The sequence below is a fragment of the Caretta caretta genome, chromosome 12 (genome assembly GCF_965140235.1).
Source record: "Caretta caretta isolate rCarCar2 chromosome 12, rCarCar1.hap1, whole genome shotgun sequence".
Taxonomy (NCBI): domain Eukaryota; kingdom Metazoa; phylum Chordata; order Testudines; family Cheloniidae; genus Caretta; species Caretta caretta.
Genome location: NC_134217.1, coordinates 3447098 through 3463179, shown reverse-complemented (window position 1 = coordinate 3463179; position 16082 = coordinate 3447098). Strand labels below are relative to the sequence as shown.

At 56.4% G+C, this 16082-nt stretch overlaps 1 protein-coding gene and 1 pseudogene across 12 annotated transcripts in view; both read right to left on the bottom strand.

The window, feature by feature from the left end:
* Positions 1–16082, bottom strand: part of HYDIN (HYDIN axonemal central pair apparatus protein) — a 451680-nt gene that overhangs the window by 102975 nt on the left and 332623 nt on the right. For all 12 annotated transcript variants that reach the window (XR_012664515.1, XM_048816820.2, XM_075118258.1 and 9 more), the window contains 3 exons: positions 14644–14879; positions 11083–11220; positions 1444–1627 (listed from right to left, as the gene is read on the bottom strand). Coding sequence is in view for 11 of the 12 variants with exons in the window: in XM_048816820.2 (XP_048672777.2) it covers positions 1444–1627; positions 11083–11220; positions 14644–14879 (558 nt within the window). In the remaining variant the exon portion in view is untranslated. The remainder of the gene's footprint in view (positions 1–1443; positions 1628–11082; positions 11221–14643; positions 14880–16082) is intronic.
* Positions 10045–10196, bottom strand: LOC125620938 (U2 spliceosomal RNA; annotated as a pseudogene).

Here is a 16082-nt window from a genome sequence, read left to right as displayed (position 1 = left end):
CTGGGCTTGCACTGCAGCGTAGACAGATCCTGTGAGTCCTACATTGCTGGCCGCACTGTATTTTGTGCATTGTGAAGCTGGATCCCAGGGCAGCTTTGGCTCTAAAACTACAGGTGCTAAGGGAGGGAGGGCAGCAGTTTTTCACATAGTTACGTGAGTAATGTCCCATGAGACAGCAGGAACCCAAAGAATCCATAAGAGAGTCAGATCTACTTGATGATCCTGATGCAAGCTGCATAGCTACCCCAGAGCTAGAGCTCAGATTCATCCCAGGCACCTGGACTGTGCCGATCTCTTCTATGAGAATTTCTCTTTCCCATTTCTACTGCTGGTGTCCCCAGCACCCTAGGAGGCTCTGAGAATATGCCCCTAAAAACAGTCCACCTACACCCTGTTTCCCTGCCAGTCTCTCAGCCAGGCCTGCGCTGCTCTGCCCATGGGCTGCCTGGCAGTGACTGCCCAGCATCTGCCACCAGCTGCCAGGACAGTCTTCCACCGATGAAGCTCGGTTTTTTCTTTCAAACAAAGCTGTACCCCTTCTGTGTCTATGACCAAGGATAAAACACCCTTTCAAGTGCTATTTAAAATCATGTGAATACAGGTGTGAAAAGCTGCAGTAACTGTGTGAAATGACCAAAAGGGGAATCCTGGTTGTTAGCTTGTATTGCTGCCTAGATATGGTGATAGGCACTCTAGAAATTAGGGCTGGTCAAAAAATTTCTGTTCAATGGAAAACTGGGTTTAGGACTAAACAAAACATTCTGAGAAAAGCATCTGCTTTCTGCAGGAAAAGTCAATTTTTGTCAAAAACCCAAATGTCCGAACATGGATTCATAGACTCGTAGATATTAAGGTCAGAAGGGACCATTATGATCATCTAGTCCGACCTCCTGCACAACACAGGCCACAGAATCTCAGCCACCCACTCCTGCGAAAAACCTCTTGTATGTTCTGTCACAGTGCTTCATGGGAGTTGTAGCTTGGTTACCTTGTGTCCCCATTTGTCTTTAAGGGACAGGATCCTGAACTGGACTACATCTTCCATTATGCACCACATCCAGGGTGCACTGCCTCCTGTCTCCAAAAGGAGAGATTGTGATGCATCATGGGAGATGAACTCTGACAGGGACCCTAGCCTAGAAAGGAGAATGGGAGCACGAGATACCTTAGCTACAACTCCCATGAGGCACCACGGCAACACTTCCAAATTGAAATATTTTGGTATCTGAATTTTCACCACCACCACCCCCGCCGCCAATCAAAATTTTCTGTTGAAAATGCAGATGAAAACAATTTTTTTTTGTTTTGGTCAAAATTTTCTGAGGTGGAAAACTTTCCCCCCACCCCCAGTTTGCTGACAGCCACTATTAGAAATGTCTAGACAGACACACAGACATGTTAGAGGTGTGAGTGTCAGGGGGTTCACAGAAGAATCCTTCTCACCTTCCTGCTCTTTCTTGGCCTTCTCCCTAGCCTTCATGGCAGCATAATCCTGGAACAGGTTCACCATGTAGATGTAACGCCGGTTGTTGATCGCTTTGAGCAGGCAAAGGAGAGCAGAAGGCATACTGCGGGCAAAGAGTGTCTCTAGTCCATCAAACACCACTCCCCGATAGCAGTCACTCAGCTGTGAATGTGGAACACAAAGGGCATAAATCCATCCTAATGGGTATACAGTATTCTCCTCAGCAAATAAAACTGCTCTGATGTAAAAACATATTAGCAAGCACTATCCCCAAATGTCTGAAATAGTCACAGATTCTAAGGCCTGAAGGGACCACTCTGATAATCTCCTCTGATCTCCTGCACAGCACAGGCCAGAGAAGCTCACCCAGTGACTCTGCCATCAAGTTCAAAATTTCTGGTTGAGCTAGAGCAGATCAACAGCACATCTGCACCTGTTTTTCTTTTCTCTACATATTTCTCTATCTATGCCCCTTACTGCCCTGGCTTGTCTCTCCATTGCCTTATGTGACAGGGTCAGGCCAGATGGCTACAGGAAAGTGTTCCTATTGGGAACAGCCTAAGAGGGGGATCTACAGGACCTGGACACCAAATGAGCATGGGAGACAACTAATGAAATAACAGGGACAGAAGTGTGGTCAAAGGAAGGGAACTGGACGGGGACACCGAGCAGAGAACCCTGGACAGCGCCCACTGCTCCTCAAAGGCGTCAAGGGAGTCAGTGGACGCCACCCAGAGGAACTCTGCCCAGATACGTGAACGGACCGAGGATCGGAAATAGGCCCCACAGTCACAGGAGACTCCATCGGCCAACCTCCTCACTCTGGTTTTATAGATGACAATTTTAGCCAGGGCCAGCAGGAGGTTGACCAGGAGGTCCCATGACTTTGTGGGGCCACGTTAGGGAGTGCATAAATAAAAAGGTGAGGAGAAAAGTGTAACCAAAAACGTAATAAAATATTCGTGAGGAGCCGGAATAGGGGCTGCAGCCTGGCACACTCCAAGTATATGTGTGCCAGGGTTTCCCTCATGCCACAAAAGGGGCAGGTGTCTGGCATAGGGGTGAACCGCGCCAAGAAGACGCCTGTGCTCACAGCTCCATGAAAGAGCCGCCAACTGATATCCCCGGCAGGCTTCGGGACCAAGGTGGAATACAGGCTGGCCCACCGGGGCTGCTCACCCTCCAAAGGTGGCAGGAGGTCCCGCCATTTTGTATCAGGGCGGGATGCGAGGGTGAGGACGTGAAGGGTGTGGAGCACAAGCGTGTATAGATGTTTCCTTGGCACGGTCTGGAGGCAGACCGGCTGCAGCTTGTGCAGCCGGCTCACGGTGAAGGGGCAGGGGGGTTGGTTGGGTCCACAGGGTAGGGGCCTGATGGAAAGGTCCTGCGGGCCTGGGGTGGAGGGTGGGCAAGGTGCGCCCTCGTGCAGGACCCGGTCGAGGTAAACCTGAGCAGCGGGTGGCAAAGCGGCCCTCACCTTCTGAAATACGCGCTGGGGAGTATGAGGTCTGGAGAGCCCCATGCGCTGAGCGAGCGTCAGGGGATCCAGCCAGTCTCCCCAGTCGTAGTCCAGGAGGTCTCCGACTCTTGTGACTTCTGCCAGGACCAACCTCTGGTGCACCGAGGGGGACTCCGCCACCTGCACACGGAGCTGGGGTTGTGTAGTAGGGGCTGCGCGAGGAGATCTGCCCCCTCGGTGGCCACCATGGACCTGGTCATTGAAAGCAGTTTCCAGGTCCGGAGGAGGTCCTGGTAGAAGACCGGCAGCCCAGAGAGGTCTCGTGGAAGACCTCTCAGATGGAGTTAAAGGAGCTGCCGGTCGTATCGGAGCCCTCGGAAGTGGCACAGGAAGGCGTGCGCCAGTATGCTCCACGCCGGACTACCTGCACCATAAAGGAGCCTCTGCAGGGCCTGGAGGCGGAAGACATGGACCTGAGTGTGCAGATACTTCAGGCCCTGCCCTCCGTCCTCCAGGGGTAGATGGAGAACCCCTGCAAGGACCCAGTGCAGTCTTGACCAGAAGAATTCCAGAATCAATGTCCGGAGGTTGGCCAGGAAACCCAGGGCCGGGACCAGGGTGTTGAGCTGGTACCAGAGCATGGACAGGACTAGTTGATTAAGCACCAGTGCTCTCCCTCTAAGGGAGAGGCACCGGAGTAGTCCTGTACATTTCTGGAGCCGCTCTATCACCCTGCCCTCTAAATTGTGCCAGTCTCCGGCGGAGAGGGGTGTGTGGCAGAAAGGTAAACGCCGAGATAGAGCAGCGGACCCGCACTCCACCAGATGGCCTGAAGCGCGGGTGGGAGGGAGCTTGCCTGCCAGCCGTCCCCGACCACCAGGCCAGAGCTCTTGACCCAGTTGACCTGAGCGGAGGAGGCTGCCGATTAGATGGCCTGGCAAGCCTCCACCCACGGCAAGACGCCCTGGGTCCTGGACCACAAGGAGCACATCGCCAGCATACGCCAACAGAACCAGCAGCAGCTCCGGCTCCCGCAGCACCAACCCCGTTAACCTCCTGCGGAGGAAACAGAGGAAGGGCTCAATCGCCAGAGCATAAAGCTAGCCCGAGAGGGGGCACCCCTGCCGGACTCCTCACCCGAAGCTGACTGGTTCGGTCAGGGTTCAGTTGAGCCTGACCAGACACTCTGCGGAGGCGTACAGCACCCGGAGAAAACCCACAAACTGAGGTCCGAATCCAAACGCCTGCAGAGTGCTCAGGAGGTACCCATGGTCTACTCTATCGAACGTCTTCTCCTGATTGAGAGACAGGAGGGCGAACGACAGACCGTCTCTACGCCCGAGTTCCAAAAGGTCTTGGACTAGAAATAGGTTGTCAAAAATGCTGCGACCCGGGACAGCATAGGTCTGGTCTGGGTGGATCACGTCCGCCATCACGGACCCTAGCCGCAGCGAGATTGCTTTCACTACGATTTTGTAGTCCGTGCTAAGGAGCGAGACGGGACGCCAATTTCGTAAATCGCGGAGGTCCCCCTTCTTCGGCAATAAGGGGAGCACGGCTCACCTGCACAAAAGAGGAAGAACCCCGCTCTGCAAAGACTCGGCCCAGACGGTGACTAGGTCTGGGCCGAGGACATCCCAGAACACGTGGTACAACTCCACGGTCAGCCCGTCTATGCCCGGAGATTTATTGGTGGGCATGCGATAGAGGGCTTCCGAGAACTCAGCCAGAGTGAGAGGCAGCTCTAGCCAGTCTCAGTTGCCCGTGCTGACCATAGGGAGCTCCCCTCAGAGCACTCTGCAAGCGTTAGGATCGGTCAGATCCAGGGAGAAAAGGCTTGGTAGAAGGCTCTTGCCCTCCTGCACATCTCCACTGGATCCGTGAGGGGGGTGCCGTCTTCTGCCAGAAGGCAGGTGACGTGTTTCTTGGCCCCCCTCCTTTTCTCCAGGGCGTAGAAGAAGCAGGAGCCGCAATCCACCTCCTGAAGGAGACGATGTGGGATCGAACAAAGGCGCCCCGGGCCCGATGATCTTCGAGGGCCCAGAGCTCCTCCCGCTTCTCCCGGCACGCTCCGCAGAGGGGCGGATCCTTGGGGCTGGCGGCCAGACACCTCTCCAGCTCTAAGACCTCCCGTTCCAACTGCTCTATCGCTGCATCCCTCTGTCGGCTGGCGCCCCGGGTGTAGTCACGGCAGAAGAGCCAGGCGTGCACCTTCCCCAGCTCTCACCACTGCCACGCCGAGGGAAAGGCACGCCGCTGCCCTCGCCAGGCCAGCCAGAACTCCCGGAAGGACATCATGAAGCCCAGATCCTCCAACAAGCTGTTGTTGAAATGCCAATAGGCCGGTCCCGGCCTCTCCGCGCAGAGGGAGGCCGTCACGGTGGCTAAATGATGGTCAGAGAATGGGACCGGCCGGATGCTGGAGGAGTGGGCTCATGAAATGTGGAAGCGTGATAAATAAATGCGGTCCAACCAGGAGTGGCGCGACCGATGGGCCTCCACCCGGACAAAGGTGAACGTGGAAATGTCATCCGGGTGGTGGTCGTGCCAGATGTCCACCAGGGAGTGGTATTCATCCAGGTGGTGTCCGCGGCAGCCGGGCACTGCTCGGTCCCTGAGTGGTCCCGCTCCTCGAGGGTGGTGTTGAAGTCCCCGCCCAGGACCAGGCACTCGTGAGGCTCCAAGGTGCCGAGGAAGGCGGATGCCTGCTGATAGAATTGCAGCTGTTCCGGGCCCGATGTCGGGGCATAGATGTTAACAAGGTTGACCATGAGCCCCTCCATACGGACCCGGAGGTGCAGCAGGTGGCCTGGCACAGCCTCGGCGACCCCCAGCACCTCGGGCCGTAGGTTGGGGGAGAAGAGGGTCGCCACTCCAGCTGTATGAACTGTGAGATGGCTAAAGTAGACCCTGTCCCCCCAGTCCAGCCGCCAGCTGTCTTCGGCGGCCGGATCCGTATGCGTCTCCCGCAGGAAGACCACAGAGTACCCACCCTCCTGAAGGAAGGAGAACCCCTGGGACCAGCGGAGAGCCATCCTACAGCCCCTGGTGTTCAATGTTGCGAAGATGAGTGGAGCCATGAGGAGGGCTGGGGGGGATCCTCGCTGGCAGGGATGCTCGCAGCCCCCATTGGGCCACGCAGCAAACCGTGACCTACCCCATATGTGAGCAACAAGTCATGGAAGCCACGGACCCGCTGGTAGGCTGCAGCGGCCTGCTTCCCAGTCCTTTTACCCTCCCCCATAAGGGCTCTTGCGGCCCGGAGGATCTGATGAAAGTCTCCCCATCGCTGGAGAGCAAGCTGTACCTTGTTGCGGGAGCCATGGACGTCTTCTAAAAACTGCCGCAGCTCCTCTCGCAGCCAATGGGGGGGTGGGGTTACTGTCTCCTGGTCATCCTGACGGGGCCCTTGGTACAGCCCCGTGGCCCGCCCAGGCAGGGTGCGGACCCCTGACAGGGCGCCTGATGGGCTGGCACCACATGGCCCGCCTCTAATCCTGGGGCAATAGGGGGCGGCAGAGGGCAGACAGCAGCCCCTAGTAGGTCGGGGCAGGGAAACACAAAGGCCGCTCCCTGGGGGTCATTTGCTGGAAACGGGAAGGAGACAGCCCCAGGGGTGGCAATAACATCGCGGGAAGTGGATCAAGGGCAGGGCCGGGGTTAGGGACAGGGGCAGGGGCAGAGGTGAGATTCTGGGCTCCAGAAGCCAAGCAGCTGGGTGGTGGCACCTCCTGGTCAGGCTCAAGGGTTGGCGGGGTGGGGAGGGGGCTCTCAGTGATGCCGGGCGCAGGCTCTATGGTGGGTTTGGCAGCCGCGGCACCAGGAGGTGGACTGTCTTCTGTAGGGCCCCCGCCCGGGAAGGAGGTTGATTGCTCCACACCAACGAGGGGTGCCCCTGGTGGCTCGGGTCCCGGCCGCGTGGCACTGGCTGTCGCCTGAACAGGCTCGGTCGCCGTCAGCGGGGTGCCTTCTGCAGCCGGGTTGATGGAGGAGTCCAGGGGCTCCTCGGTGGTGGGAGCGGAAGCAATGGTTAGGGGGAGGGAGCATGGGAAAAGGGGGCCTGGAGTGAGGTCGCCCAGATCGAGGCCCGCTGGCATAGGGTTGTCCTCCCCCTGGGTGACTAGGGTCAGACCTAGGGCCTCGATCTCCTCATATATGGAGGTGAGATTGCTTTCCGCCACCCCGGGGTTCTCCCCACCGGCACCCAATGCGACGGTCGCCTCGCGGCTCACAGAGGTTTCAGATGGTACCAAGGCAGGAGGGGCTCCCTCGCGGGCCTCAGAGGGGAGGGACTCCCGTGGAGGGGAGATACTGCCTTCCGGTGCTGCCACGTCTTCCCCAGCCGACACCGGTGGATGGAACACACCCGTGGGCAAAGCAGAAGGCTCAGCATCGGTGCCCCCCTTCCTGGTCTTCCGGGGGGCCTCCGCATCGGATGAGGGGAGCGGAGCTCGAGCCTTCCGCTTGCCCCGGACCAGGGCCCAGCCCTCCATGGCATCATCGGGGGGCTGGCTAGCAGGGGTCGTGTCAGGGGGCAGAGGTGATGGCTCAGGGACTCGGGGGGTAACGGTGGGGCAGCACGAGGGAGGGAAGATTCCCCTGGGGCAGGACCTCTCCCATGCCCGGCAGGGACCCTGCCGCACCCTCCTCGACAGGGCCCCGCCAGATTGCAAGCAGCAGGGGCGGGGCTCTCCCACTCGACTGGGCGTACTGGGAGAGCTGTCCCTTGGGCCCGAGCGGGAGCAGTGGTGGGCTGGGTAGGAGGAGGGGTGGCTTCAGGCGATGATGGTGCTGGTGCCCTGCTGGGGGCTAGGGTTTCCCGGATGCCCCTCCTTGCCGGGCCAAGGGGCAGTCCCTCTGGACGTGCCCCATCGCCCGGCAGAGGTAGCACCGGGCCCCCCTGTATTGTAATGCACGCGGTAACGGGCCCCCTGGTAGGGGACCAGGAAGGACCCCTCGAGCGCCTCTCCCTCACGCACCGCCGGCGGCAGTTGAAGCTGCACCTGCCGGCGGAACGAGAGGACGTGACGGAGGGCGGGATCCTTGCAGCCCAGTGGGAGAGGGCTGATGACAGAGATGGGTTTCCCCAGGGTGGAGAGAGCGGGTAACAGGGCGGCATTGGGAAGAAAGGGAGGGACGGAGGTCAGGACCAGGCGGACGCCCAGGTCCTCCAGCGGCTCCAGGGGGACGAACACCTGCCCCACCGCCAGGCCCCTCTCCACCGCCTCCTGGGCAGCGGCCTCCAATGCGAAGAAGAAGACGACCTTGCCGTACATTTTGGAGGCCGCCACAATGGCCGTGGGCCCCACCACCCTCACCAACGCCCGCACGTAGGTCTCCACGTGGGGCGAGGCGGGCACCAGGAGGCAACGGACACCGTGCTTCCTGGTCATGGTGGGGAAGGGGCCCTGGCCACTATAGCTGGTCGCGGAGGCGGTGGGCGGGAGAGATGACGGAGTGGCAGACGGGGGGGCTGCTGCCACCTGGGCGTACGCCCTGGGGGCCGGGGGAGGGGCACCCGCAGAGCTGGTGGGGGGAACAGCGGGGAGGGACGCCACGGCCGGTGGTGGGGCCGCGGCAGTGGGGGCAGCCCCTGCCATGGAGGGCCTGGTCGTTTTGGCGGGGCCCTTCCCCTTCTTCTTACCCTGGCCCTTCCTGCCGGCTGGGGGGGCTCCCCCCGAATCTGAGGGGGGGAGGGACGTGGCAGCAGCAGAGGTCACCCCGGTGCCCGCCGTTGCTGGTGCCCCAGCAGGGGCAGCGGCAGGTGGTTCGGCAGCGGAGGTAGAGGCTTGGGTGGGTGACAGAGGGGCAGGCGGGGGAGGGGTAGCTGGGGCTGGGGGAGGGGTAGCTGGGGCTGCTGGAGGGGCCCCACCCGTCTCGTCCCCCACCATCGTGAGCAGGGAGGGAAGGGGAGACACCAGAAAGAGGAGGGGAAAGGGGAAGCAGGTCGACCACTCCTCCCCGCTAGGCTGCAGGCAGGGGAGGAGGGCGCCAAGAAGGGAGGGCTGGACGGGGGGGGACAAAACAGGGGTTAGGGGTCAGTCGCCGACGTGGGGTGGAATTCCGGCTCCTCTAGCTGCACTGGGGGAGGGGGGATACAATAGCATTGGGGGTGCAGTGAAGAGGGTTTAAGCTAAAATGGGGAGTGGCACAAGTGCATGGGAGGGGGCATGGGCGCACGGAGCAAGGGGCTAAGCGGGCTGGAGTTAGGGCAGGGAAACCAAGGGGTTAGCTTCAGAGGCTGGGGCAGGGCAAACAAACAAAGGCTGCAGAGGGAAAACGGGCGGGGCAGGAAAAGCTGTGGGGTGGGCAGTCCGGGGGGGGGGGGGGGGGCATGTGCGCTTGCACAAAGTCAGTTTGGCTGGCTGCTGTTTCTGGCCCAAATGGTGGAATCGGGGTGTGGCAAGCCAAGCAAGCAGCTGAGTCCAGAGGCAGGAGCTGAGGCAGATGGTAAACAGCCAGTGGGGGTGGTGGAGGGGGCAGCGGTGGTGGCAGCGGTGGGGGTTGGGGGGGACACACAGATGGATCGGGGGGCAACTCCACACCACACCCCTGTGTCCCTACAAACACAGTCAAGACCCCCGCCACAAGAGCACAGTTCGAAAGTTACTCAGTTCCAAAGGCCCCCTCCACGGTGGTCTGCAAAGTCTCCAGGTGCTCCCCCACTGGTAGATGGTCCCCTTCTCCTCCTCCTCGGGGCTTCAGCAGCTCCAGGCAGCTGCAGCAGCAGCTCCAGGAACTCCAGGTGGTGGTCCAGGCAGGCAGAAAGGACCCCTCAGGTGGTGGTGGTGTTCACAGCAGCAACAGCTGGGGCTGGGGTCCCTCACTCCCCCCCTCTGGGGAGCGGGTCAGCAGCCCCCCCCCCAAGGGGCTGCAGTTGGAGCAGTAGCAGCACCCGAGGGTGGGGGGGTCCAGCAGTTGGCCAGCAACCAGGTAGCAGAGAACGGGGGTGTGGGGGGGGGCGCAGTGTCTGGCCTAGCCAGGGGAGCAGCTGGAGCAGCAGCAGGGAGAGCCCAAGGCCTAACAGCAGCAGTATCAGCAGCGGGAGCAGCAGCCCTCTCCCTCCTTCTCCCTCCAGGCCAGAGGGCTACAGGAGAGTGGTTTTTTTTTGGTTTGTTTTTGCTTTTGCACAGTTCCTGGAGACACTGCAATACCAGGTCGATGCATGAGGTGGACAGAGCAAGCTCCTATTCCAGCCCCCCATTCCAAAACTCAATTTAATAGACAGTCCTTAGATCTTAGCCATAAGAGAGTGTTAGAAGGCAGATATATTAGTCCCAGATTAAGCAGGTCCATTTTCCCTGGGTAAAGTAACCGGCAGTTCCAGAACAAGAAGGAACTTGTTGGAACAAATTCAGGCAGGCAGGCTAATTAGGACACCTGGAGCCAATTAAGAAGCTACTAGAATCAATTAAGGCAGGCTGGCTAATCAGGGCACCTGAGTTTAAAAAGGAGCTCACTTCAGTTTGTGGCGTGTCTGCGAGGAGCTGGGAGCAAGAGGCGCTAGGAGCTGAGGGTGAGAAGGCGTACTGCTGGAGGACTGAGGAGTACAAGCATTATCAGACACCAGGAGGAAGATCCTGTGGTGAGGATAATGAAGGTGTTGGGAGGAGGCCATGGGGAAGTAGTCCAGGGAGTTGTAACTGCTGTGCAGCTGTTCCAGGAGGCACTCTAGACAGCTGCAATCCACAGTGCCCTGGGCTGGAACCCAGAGTAGAGGGTGGGCCCGGGTTCTCCCCAAACCTCCCAACTCCTGATCAGACACAGGAGGAGTTGACCTGGACTGTGGGTTCCAGCAGAGGGGAAGGTCTCTGGGCTGTTCCCTGACCCACATGGTGGATCAGCAGAGACTGTGGGGATTGTTCTTCTTCCTTTTTCCCATGCTAGCCAGTGAGGAGATTAGCTGAGTAAACGGCAGGTTTGAGCCACTAGCAAAAGTGGCCAAACTGAGAACGGCTGTGAGTCTCTGAGACAAGCAAATCTGCCAATAAGCGCAGGACCCACCAAGGCAGAGGAGGAACTTTGTCACTCTTAACACATCATTTAAATCAAACCTCAACAACACCACATTCCCCATCCCTTCACACAAACATCCTCACCCGACACACCAAGCTTCATGACCAGCATTTCCTTCTGCCCCGGTGAGCTCCTGCCATACCTGCATCCTCTCTGAAAGGATCTCCACCAGTAGCTCCTCAGGAAGCATGCAGCTCATCAGGCCTGATTCTCCTGCCATGCTGGTACTGATGCTGAGCCGTCGCTGGACAGGAGCACTGGGAATAGGGCTGGGAGGAACCTGCAGCATTCATCACCGCAAGGAAAAAAATGCTTCAGAAAAATCCATACAATTCCTCTGTAGACCAAGCTCATCTCTTCTGCCCATCACGTCAGCCCCTTCACCCTACCAGCTAAGACTGCTGTCACATGTTAATGGTGCAACTTAACACAGAAGTCATAGGACTGGAAGGCTCCTCAGGAGGTCATCAAGCTCAGCTCTCTACTCTGAGGCAGGACCAAGGAAAACTTAGACCAGCCTTGGCAGGTGTTTGTCCAGCCTGTTCTTAAAAACAAAAATGCTGGGGATTTTACGCCCTCCAAGTCTGACACTTGGAGTATGGCCTTCCAAGCAGTTGAGCACCCACTTCCCTCCAGGCTTAGTGTTGTGAATTCTTGAGTTGTGAGGCTGCTGCTCAGTCCATGGCCATGGTAAGGGAGCTCAGGAAGCGAGGAATTTTCTTCCCATGAGTAGGCAAGGGCTAGGGACAATCGCAGTCCTGCAGCGTGGGGGAGTGTAGGGACTGCTCCCTCACTGGGGCAGCACACACCCACGGAGGCAGCAAAGAGGAGATGCAACTGCTTGCCCTCCCCCACTTTGGAGCAGGAGGAGGCTGCACCGCTCCACAGAATGGGGCAGCATGCCCATTCCCCCTGGGCCTGGGAGCTGTGTGAAGGGAGCAGGATGGTGAAGTTCCTTAATACTGACCCCAACACAATGGAACCCTGACAGCCTCCTAGCTGTGCTGGTTGTGGATACCTGAGACCCTCTATTGCCGTGTCTACATTAGAAACGGGAGCCGATTTAATAAGGTCAGTTAGGGGTATGATTCTTTAGGACATTTCCATACTGGAAGGAAGTTATACTGGCTAAAATGTGCCTTTTGCTGGTGTAGCTTATTTTGTTCAGAGAACTAGTATAAGCTACATCTGTTTAGCTGCTAAGCGGAGTCTCCAAGGGAGATTTGCCATAACAGCATAGCATCCCCTTACTAGTGTAGGCCAGGCCCTTTTCCGAAAGCTCTCTCAGGATCCAGACCGTTCGTTTTTTTTCTGTCTCAACCTACATATTTATTCAGAAAAACGCAAGGGCTACCGCTTGGGTAGGGTGTCTGTGCCCAGGGTACTGGACTGGGACACTGGAGGTTTGGGCCTAGTCCTCATTCTCCCCCTGATTTGCTGTGTCACCTTGGGCAAGACACGTAGACACACATTTTCAATAGGGCCCTCTCATTTTGGGTGCTTTGGTTTATGGGTACCCAACTGTTAGTGAGTGGCTGGCCCTCCAAAGGGGTCAGGCGCCCAGCTCCACAAGGGGGATGACTGATGCACCTCGGGTTAACCTGGATGTACTTAACTTGCTGAGTAACGGCGAAAATGTCTGCATGGCAAGCAGCAGCCCATGGCAGCGATTCTCAGAGCCCGGGTCTACAGACTTAGGCTCCATGTCCCTCAGACCTGAATTTTAGAGTTACTCAGCACTCACTGACTTCAGCTGGCATAGTGAGAGCTCAGGCCCCACAGCTGAGCACTCAAAAACTGTGGCAACCAAAATTAGAGGCTACACTTGAAAATTTGGGCCTTCAAACTTCTTTGAGCCTCAGTTACTCTTGCTATACAAGCTGAGCATGACACTAACAGAGAACACACTGAGTCAGATCCCCACCAACATGCAGAATTAAAACTCTTCAGGGCCTGCGTGCTGTTAAGGGAGTAGCACATTGCTGGTGCTTAACAAACAACCAACCCCCATCAAACACTTAGAGCTCTGGCCCATGGACAGTTTGCAAATTCACCTCAGCCCTCGCTCCCCAGTACCAGAGTCATAGAATCATAGAATATCAGGGTTGGAAGGGACCCCAGAAGGTCATTTAGTCCAACCCCCTGCTCGAAGCAGGACCAATTCCCAGTTAAATCATCCCAGCCAGGGCTTTGTCAAGCCTGACCTTAAAAACCTCTAAGGAAGGAGATTCTACCACCTCCCTAGGTAACGCATTCCAGTGTTTCACCACCCTCTTAGTGAAAAAGTTTTTCCTAATATCCAATCTAAACCTCCCCCACTGCAACTTGAGACCATTACTCCTCGTTCTGTCATCTGCTACCATTGAGAACAGTCTAGAGCCATCCTCTTTGGAACCCCCTTTCAGGTAGTTGAAAGCAGCTATCAAATCCCCCCTCATTCTTCTCTTCTGCAGGCTAAACAATCCCAGCTCCCTCAGCCTCTCTTCATAAGTCATGTGTTCTAGACCCCTAATCATTTTTGTTGCCCTTTGCTGGACTCTCTCCAATTTATCCACATCCTTCTTGTAGTGTGGGGCCCAAAACTGGACACAGTACTCCAGATGAGGCCTCACCAATGTCGAATAAAGGGGAACGATCACGTCCCTCAATCTGCTCGCTATGCCCCTACTTATACATCCCAAAATGCCATTGGCCTTCTTGGCAACAAGGGCACACTGCTGACTCATATCCAGCTTCTCGTCCACTGTCACCCCTAGGTCCTTTTCCGCAGAACTGCTGCCTCACCATTCGGTCCCTAGTCTGTAGCGGTGCATTGGATTCTTCCATCCTAAGTGCAGGACCCTGCACTTATCCTTATTGAACCTCATCAGATTTCTTTTGGCCCAATCCTCCAGTTTGTCTAGGTCCTTCTGTATCCTATCCCTCCCCTCCAGCGTATCTACCACTCCTCCCAGTTTAGTATCATCTGCAAATTTGCTGAGAGTGCAATCCACACCATCCTCCAGATCATTTATGAAGATATTGAACAAAACCGGCCCCAGGACCGACCCTTGGGGCACTCCACTTGATACCGGCTGCCAACTAGACATGGAGCCATTGATCACTACCTGTTGAGCCCGACAATCTAGCCAACTTTCTACCCACCTTATAGTGCATTCATCCAGCCCATACTTCCTTAACTTGCTGACAAGAATACTGTGGGAGACAGTGTCAAAAGCTTTGCTAAAGTCAAGAAACAAAAGTCCTCCCAGCCCAAGGTCTCTCAAGTAGCCAACTTTGCCTAATTCAATAGCGCTTTTATCACACAGACTAAGCCCCACTAGAGACTAGAACAAGACCACCAGGCTTATTTTTACCTGTGAGCACACAGGTCGAAACCCTAAGTCAGCAGAGATGAAAGCGCAGTGCAGTAACCCACTGAGCCAGTCAGCGCCCGTGCAGGAGTCCTAGTTTCTCACACACTGTTAGAAGAAAGAAAAGGAGTACTTGTGGCACCTTAGAGACTAACCAATTTATTTGAGCATGAGCTTTCGTGAGCCACAGCTCACGAAAGCTCATGCTCAAATAAATTGGTTAGTCTCTAAGGTGCCACAAGTACTCCTTTTCTTTTTGCGAATACAGACTAACACGGCTGTTCCTCTGAAAACTGTTAGAAGAGTGATGGAATAATCCCATCTGTTTACTGATGTGAATTCGGTTTCACCTGTGATCCTGTTTGATCCGATTGGTGCTGCTGCTTCTGAGCCTGCGACGCGTGGCCTTCTGACTTCCCCCTGCCCACTGCTGTGCTGCTCCTATAGCTCTTGGAGGTGATGGACTGTGGCCCGGTTTTAGTCTCGGAGCTCGGCTGGCTACCCTCCATGGTATGCTTGGCCAAAGCCTCAGCACTCAGTCTTGTGCTCAGAGCTGTCTGCCCTGCAGAGCCCTCAGAAGACTGACCTAGGATGAAAGAGGAGTTCAGCCTCAGGGGGAGAAGGGGCAAATCGCATCCAATCTGCAGAAGACAGGCTATAGCAGTTAATGTTCCTCAAACTGCCAGGGATGAACACGCGCTTCTTCATACAAGTCACTGGAGCTGAACCTGCTGGCATCTTGCCTTTGCCTGCCAGCGGACTGACCAGATACATAGGGGAGCATGCCACACTCTCCCAAGGGACACAGCACAGCACGTACCCTCCCCAGGAGCATGGAGCTCCAGAATGGATTAGGCCATTCAAGCACAAGCACCGGGGTCATATCTGATTGCACAGAACAAACGTTTCTGCCCATGTTTCTGTCACTGTCAAGGTAAAGTGCAAAAGAGGATGCATGGGTTCTACAGCCAGAGACTTTTAGTGCTCAGATGCTGTAGTGATGGGCAGTTATAAAAGCCTGCATAGTCAGAGAAATACTGATGTCGAGCAAATTAATGAATGACCCTCTGTCAGACTGTCACTGACTGCAGCGAGACCAGGACTCAATTGCAAGTGGCTCTGTAGTTCATTGTTTGTCCAGGGAAATGGACAGCAGAACAGAAACATCTAAATCAATGCCTCTTCCTCTGGCCCCACCTTCACTGCACCATGAGGAGCAGAACCCCGGGTAGAGAGGGATTAACATGACTGTTAGAACTAAACCACTCATCCTTCTGCCCCAAGAAGCAAGGAACAGAGCCCAGTGCTCCACCAAGTGGACAGCAGATGTGCCTCAAGCACAAAGGAAAGCTCATGACAAATGGATTAGCACACAAAGGCCTTTCGCAGCAGCTGGTGCTGCTCGTGCTGTATCTGTTCCAAGGGGAACTGTGAGGCTTTGTTCTCCAGGGCTGTCAATGCAGCACCTCTTGCCTGCACCATGTTTGGGCACAAACTGTCACGAAACTCGTTCCTATTAACCCTCTCTAGCCTTGGGGTCTCCTTGTCCCTCTGCTTGGAATTTTAGCCCTCAAAGCAGGACCCCGGGAGCACACAGCACCCTCAGGCTGCCAGCTCCGAGTGTGCTAATGTATGCAGCTCACCAGGTCACAGGGGTCAGGGCACAGGACCTAAGAGCAGGAGTCTCCTGAGAGAATTTGCAGGAGAAACTTCTTTGCACAAAACCTTCAAAGATGTAAAATGAATCCATTTGTATTTTTATGTAACTCGCTGTATAACTGACCTGGAG